At 47.4% G+C, this 6,875-nt stretch overlaps 1 protein-coding gene and 1 long non-coding RNA gene across 2 annotated transcripts in view; both read left to right on the forward strand.

The window, feature by feature from the left end:
- Positions 1-5,225, forward strand: part of LOC107184353 — an 11,926-nt gene extending 6,701 nt beyond the window's left edge. The window contains exon 3 of the long non-coding RNA XR_001515178.1: positions 5,216-5,225. This is a non-coding gene — a long non-coding RNA (uncharacterized LOC107184353). The remainder of the gene's footprint in view (positions 1-5,215) is intronic.
- Positions 5,226-6,624: 1,399 nt separating this feature from the next.
- The window catches only part of ATG2A (autophagy related 2A), a 17,951-nt gene continuing 17,700 nt past the window's right edge, over positions 6,625-6,875 (forward strand). Inside the window, exon 1 of the mRNA XM_006771720.2 lies at positions 6,625-6,654. Within this exon, the coding sequence (XP_006771783.1) occupies positions 6,625-6,654 (30 nt within the window). The remainder of the gene's footprint in view (positions 6,655-6,875) is intronic.

The following is a 6,875-nucleotide window of genomic DNA, read 5'->3' on the forward strand; positions in this document are numbered from 1 at the left end:
ACGAGGGGGGGGGCCGGTGAGCCCCTTGCTCAGAAGTCTTCACCAGGCTTGTTCATCTGGCCCTTCGTGTCCTCATCTGTCAACGGAAACCCTTCATCTTCTCCTTGCCCAACTCCCAGGCTTCGGAGGTGAAGTCTCTCCCACATCCCTGCAGGAAAAAACTGGGGGAAGCCCTAGCCAGGTAGCTTAGTGGTTACAGTGTCATCCTGATACGCCAAAGTTGCAGGTTCCATCCCCAGTCAGGGTACATGCAGGAATCAACCAATGAAGAGAAAGAAAAAGTATAGAAATGGGACTACATCAAACCAAAAAGTTTCTGCACAGCCAAGGAAACCACCATCGAATTGAAAAGGGAGACTGGCTGATGTAGCTCGGTGGCTGAGCGTTGACCTATGAATCAGGAGGTCATGGGTTCAGGGCCACATGCCTAGGTTGCTGGCTCCATCCCCAGGAGGGGGTGTGCAGGAAGTGGCCAATAGATGATTACAACTCAACACCAGGATCCAATTAAACGATACGATTTTTAAAATGGGGCCTGGCCGGCATGGCTCAGAGATTGAGTGTTGACATATGAACTAGGTCACAGTGATGGCGAACCCATGACACGCGTGTCAGAGGTGACACGCGAACTCATTTTTTTGGTTGATTTTTCTTTGTTAAATGGCATTTAACTATATAAAATACATATCAAAAACATAAGTCTTTGTTTTACTATGGTTGCAAATATCAAAAAATTTCTATGTGTGACACGGCACCAGAGTTAAGTTAGGGTTTTTCAAAATGCTGACACGCCGAGCTCAAAAGGTTCGCCTTCACTGAACTAGGAGGTGACGGTTTGATTCCCGGTCAGGGCACATGCCCGAGTTGTGGGGTCTATCCCCAGTGTGTTCGTGTGTGTAGGAAGCAGCTGATCACTGATTCTCTCTTATCACTGATGTGTCTATGTCTCTCTCCCTCTCTCTTCCTTTCCCTCTGAAAACAATAAAAATATTTTTAAGCTCTAGCTGGTTTGGCTCAGTGGATAGAGCATTGGACTGCAGACTGAAGGGTCCTGGGTTCAATTCCAGTCAAGGGCACATGCCTGGGTTGTGTGTAGGAGGCAGCTGATCAATGATTCTCTCTCATCATTGATGTTTCTCTCTCTTTCTCTCTCCTTTCCTCTCTGAAATCAATAAAAAAATATTTTTAAATAAATTAATAAATGGGCAAAGGACTTGAATAGACACTTCTCCAAATAGGACATACAGATGGCCAAGAGACATATGAAAAAATGTTCAGTCATTAATCATCAGAGAGATGCAAATTAAAACAATGAGGTATTACCGCATACCTGCCAGAGTGGCTATCATCAATAAATAAACAAACAAGTGCTGGTGAGGATGTGAGAAAAAGGGAACCTAGTACGCTGCTGGTCGGGATGCAGACTGGTGCAGCCACTGTGAAAAACAGTATGGAGCCCAAACCGGTTTGGCTCAGTGGATAGAGCGTTGGTCTGCAGGGACTGAAAGGTCCCAGGTTCGATTCCGGGCAAGGGCATGTACCTTGGTTGTGGGCTCAGTCCCCAGTAGGGGGCGTGCAGGAGGCAGCTGATCAATGTTTCTCTCTCATCGATGTTTCTAACTCTCTATACCTCTCCCTTCCTCTTTGTAAAAATCAATAAAATATGTATATTTTGTTTTTAATTAAGAAAAGAACTGCCATTTAACCCAGCGGTCCCACTTCTGGGAATATATCCTAAGCATCCCAAAACACCAATCAGAAAGACTATATGCACCCCTATGTTCATAGCAGTGTTATTTAAAGCTGTGGTTCATTTACACAATGGAATATATGCAGCTATTAAAGAGAATGGTCCCTTACCCTTCGTGACAGAGGAAGACAAGAATCACATGATCTCACTTAATGATCAAAATAAACTGATGAACAAAATAGGTCCAGACATGGATGTATGGGACAGACAGACAGATCTCAGAGGGAAGGTGGGCGGAGGGGACAGGAGGAGATTAACCAAAGAACATATATGCATATTTGCACAGCCCATGGACACAGACAAGTGTGGTGAAGGCCTTGGGAGGGGTGGGGGATGGGTGGAGGGCGGCAAAGTTGGGGGGGAAGAGGGGACATCTCTAATACTGTCAATAATAAAAGTAAATAAGTAAAAGAATCAACCAATGAATGGATGAATAAGTGAAACAACAAATCATGTTTCTCTCTCTCTCTAAAAATCAACAAAGAAGAAGGAGAAAGCACAGGGGAGGACGAGCCCAGGGAGCCTTCCACAGCCAAGTAGATCCCAACCCCAGAGAGGGGAAGGCTTTGCCCAAGGTCACACAGGCCATCATCAAAAGACCCCGTAGCCTCCAACCTCAGCCAGGAGGGTGCCAGCTCCAGGCTCCCGCAGGGTATGTCCTGGGCTCAGTGTCAGGCTGGCAGTGGGGGATTGGGGCTTTGTACAGAGGGGCGCTCACTCCGAGGACCGGAGGACTGAGGGTGGGGACAGACATAAGACTTCCTGCAAGAAGTGGCATTTGAACTGGGTCTCAAAACAGACACTATGTCACCTGGGAGGTGCAGATGAAAATCTTTTGCATCACCTTTACTGAGATATCACTTTATTTTACCCCATAACATTTATTCATTTTGTTATTTAATGGATATAGAGAATCAGTTTTGCAAGATGGAAAAGTGCTGGAGACTGGTTGCACCGCAATGTGAATACATTTAGCATTACTGAATTATACACTTAGAAATGGTTAATGCTGAAGCCGGTTGTTCAGTGGTTAGAGCATCAGCCCTAGGACTGAAGCGTTGCTGGTTTGGTTTGATTCGGGTCAAGGGCATGTACCTCGTTGCAGGCTTGATCCACGGCCCTGGTCGGGGTGCATGCAGGAGATAACCGAACCCTCTCTCTGTCTTTCCCCCTTCCTTCCACTTTCTCTAGAAATCAATGGGGAAATGTCCTCAGGTAAGGATTTACAGGCAAGATAAGAAATGGTTAAGATGGTAAAATTTGTTATGTGTATTTTAAACAAGATGCCAATTCAAGGTCCTCCACCCTGGACCAAGTCCAAAGTCACAGCCCCCAGCTATCTTCTCTGATCCCTTCCACACCCATCGTCCTCTCACTGAGGGAATCCCAGAGGGGCTCCTGCAGGGTGTGCCCTGCCTGGGGAAGGGAGAGCCTCCCCAGGTGCCCCTGAGGCCTGTCTGATGAGTTCCCACCCAGTCTAATGAGGGGCGTCCCCCAGGAGCCCCACAGAGCCTGGCCCGCTCCCCTTTCTTTCTCTGGCAGAAACGTCGGCTCATCTTTCTTCAGACCCCTTGAGTTCTCCGGGTCCATTTGTCCAATAAAAGCTCCCTCATGCAGGGGCTGGAACTGCATCCCAGAAACACCCCTATGTGCGCCCCAACGCCACCTTCCCTCCTGAGAAAATATCACACCCTTTACCTGGGGAGTATTTGTCATTCGCACATTCAGCTCCTACTCCAGGCCCAGACCAAGCTGTGGGATCTTTATGTCTTGGAGCTGGATTTCTGGGGAGCTCACAGGCTGTGTCTGGGGAGGCGGCAAGAAGGGCCTTGTGCCCCTCTGAGTCCTGTCCGCTCCGCTGTGGTGCAGACACTGCACTGTCCTGGCCACAGAGCAGTGGTCCCCAACCTTTTCTTCCCACGCCCCGAGTAAGCATCTCTGAAGTCCTGGTGCCCCGCCCCCTGTGACATATAATTCCTGTTATTCAAAAAGTGAGCTCCTATTCACGTGGAGGAAGCCTAAAAGGCCATTCACTTGGTCTAAACAAGCTTCCAAAGAACACGGCATCCATGAGAGAGAAAAACAAAAGAACGAAAAGGAAGTTGAAGTACTGAGGAAGAAATCACTAAGAAATTGTTAAAAAAATAGTAATATGAAGTGATATGAAAAATAGCAAATAAAGTTTCAAAACATATAACAGAGAACTGAAATGCATACATATGTCACAATATATATTTACATACTGTATATGCGGCCCCTAGAACCATGAGAAATGCAAAAAAAATCATTGTTAATAACGCGTTCTCGAATTGCTCCCCTTAAAAATCAAATTGCCTCCTCCCCCCGCCCCCGCTGTGGGGCGTTTGCCCCCCTGTTGGGAACCACTGCCATAGAGGGAATCAGATGAGGAATAGATTCACAGCTCACAGGCACCCCTCTAAGAGACAGCTGTGGCTCCCAGTCAAGTGACAATGAGAGACAGATGTGAGTGCAGCTTCACTAGAGAGAAGCCGCCTGGAGAAGCTGCTGCCCCAGATTCGGGGCCTAAATATTGGGCATGGTCCTGTGTCCGCCACCTTTGCACTTGGGGCACCCAATCCCCACTGCACGGAGTGGTCATCCCTGCTGGCCGGGACACAAGGACAACATCCGCTCTTCTCGGAATATGCGCTCCTATTCCCACTGCCTTCGGGAGGAGAAGCGGGGCTTGCTCATCCACCCGCTCCACAGGCACTTAGGCCCGCAGTCTGTTTTCCTCGCCTGTAAGACGGGATATTAATAGCGTCTCTGTGAGCAGTGGTGAAGAGCCGATGAGGTAATGCAAGTGCAGTGACAACCCCAGAGCCCAGGACATCACACAGGCTCAACTCATAATGTCTAATTTTTAAAAATATATTTTTATTGATTTCAGAGGAGAAGGAAGAGGGAGAAAGAGGGATAGAAACATCAATGATGAAAGAGAATCACCGATCGGCTGCCTCCTGCAAGCATCCTATTGGGGATTGAGCCTGAAACCCGGGCATGTGCCCTTGATCAGAATTGAAACTGGGACCCTTCAGTCCGTAGGCCGACGCTCTATCCACTGAGTGAAACCAGCTAAGGCATTATTTCTATTATTATCAATTTAATAAACATTTGATGAACACAGCAGGGGGACAGGCAGATCTATTGAATCATTCTGTAAGCACTTTCCAAGTAGCCGTCCTACTAGCCTGCCTCCTTGAGTGGGGCCTTCCCAGTGTCTCCCAAAGTTCTCCTGGAGCTAGTCCTCAATCCCTTCCCGGAGTCCTCCCTCCTCCTCACCCAACCCTGGGTTACAGGGGAAAAAACCAGCTCACAGATTCTGGGAGGAGCAGTGACTTGCCTGAGGCCGCATAGAACTCGGACTGGCATCCAGGTCTCTGCCCCTTGGCCCGGGAGTTGCCCTTCCTTCAGGCTGGCTTTTGCCATTAGATTGCAGTTAAGTCCATCTCCCTAGCAAGGCTAAAGTAGAATTACAATGACCTCTGGGTACCTCTAAGCTGCTTGACCCACCCTGTAGAGCAGGAATCTGCAAACTTTTTCTGCTAAAGGCCAAAAATTAATCCTTTAGGCTTTGCAGACCTCCGTCTCAGGCACTCAAGTCTGCTGGTGGAGCAAGAAAGCAGCCTTGCCGAAACCGGTTTGGCTCAGTGGATAGAGCGTCGGCCTGCAGACTGAAAGGTCCCAGGTTCGATTCCGGTCAAGGGCATGTACCTGGGTTGCGGGCACTTCCCCAGTGGGGAGTGTGCAGGAGGCGGCTGATCCATGTTTCTCTCTTATCAATGTTTCTAACTCTCTATCTCTCTCCCTTCCTCTCTGTAAAAAATCAATAAAATCTATTTAAAAAAAAAAAAGAAAGGAAGCAGCCTTAGACAGTACTTAGTCAAATGAGCACGGCTGTGTTCCACTAAAACGTTTTTTAAAAGAAAAATGTTAAATGTATTTGACTTGAGAGAGACAGAGGGGCAGAAACATCAATTTGTTGCTCCACTTATTTATACATCTATTGGTTGCTGCTTCTATGTACCCTGACAGGAGATCAAACCTGGAATCTTGGCTTATCAGAAGGATGCTCTAACCAACTGAGCTACCTGACCAGGACCCACTAAAGCAGTGGTTCTCAGCCTCTGGCCCTTTAAATACAGTTCCTCATGTTGTGACCCAACCATAAAATTATTTTCATTGCTATTTCATAACTGTAATTTTGCTGTTATGAATCATAATGTAAATATCTGATATGCAGGATGGTCTTAGGCGACCCCTGCCAAAGGGGTCGCGACCCACAGGTTGAGAACCGCTGCACTAAAGCTATTTATGAACACTGGCCTGTGAATTTTACATAGTTTCCAACTATTTAAACATGGAAAAACCATTCTTTGTTCACCAGCTGTGCAAAAACAATAGACCCCTCCTCAAGGGACTTAGAATCCATTCTTTATTTAATTTTTGGACTAGAAATATGAAAAGAACTATTATTATTCCAAAGAGGGAATGGAGCTCTGACCGCCTGGAGAAAGAAGGGAGGGTCAGTAAGGCTGCCAAGCTTTTCGTGGGAGGAATGGAAAAGGCCTTGGTGATGCGCTCGCAGCAACCTTTATGTCTATTTTCTTATCGGTAAAATGGTGACTATACTCTCTATTTTATTTTTTTCTTTTACATGCTCTCTACTTTAGAAGGTTGTTATTCGGGTTGAAAAGATAAAGGATGGTAAAGCGTTTTGTAAATGCAAATGTTTGTTTACTTGTTTCCCTGAGAAGCTTTCTACGAAGTTTTATGAGACACTGTCCCTTTAAGTCGTACCCAACAAGTTCAAGTAATTGGGAGAGTCAGCACATGCGCATTCCTCTGCGGGGATGGCACCTCCAAATCTTCCCCGGGAGCCTGTAGCAGGAAGGTTAAAGGTCCTCCCACTTAGAATTTTACGCAGGCGTAAATCTAGATTGGGAGCATTATATCACGCTGAGCGCCCAGTCCTTTTTTGGCGCCTGAAGGCTCCGCCCCCCTGGGCCAATCAGTAGGCTTCGCTCTCTGCAAGGACCAATTGCAGTGAGCGTGGGGGGCGTGCCCGAGCGCCCCGGGGCGCGGCCTGGCGCTGTGTGAAGCG

This window comes from Myotis davidii, unplaced genomic scaffold (assembly GCF_000327345.1).
Source record: "Myotis davidii unplaced genomic scaffold, ASM32734v1 scaffold425, whole genome shotgun sequence".
Classification (NCBI taxonomy): Eukaryota; Metazoa; Chordata; class Mammalia; order Chiroptera; family Vespertilionidae; genus Myotis; species Myotis davidii.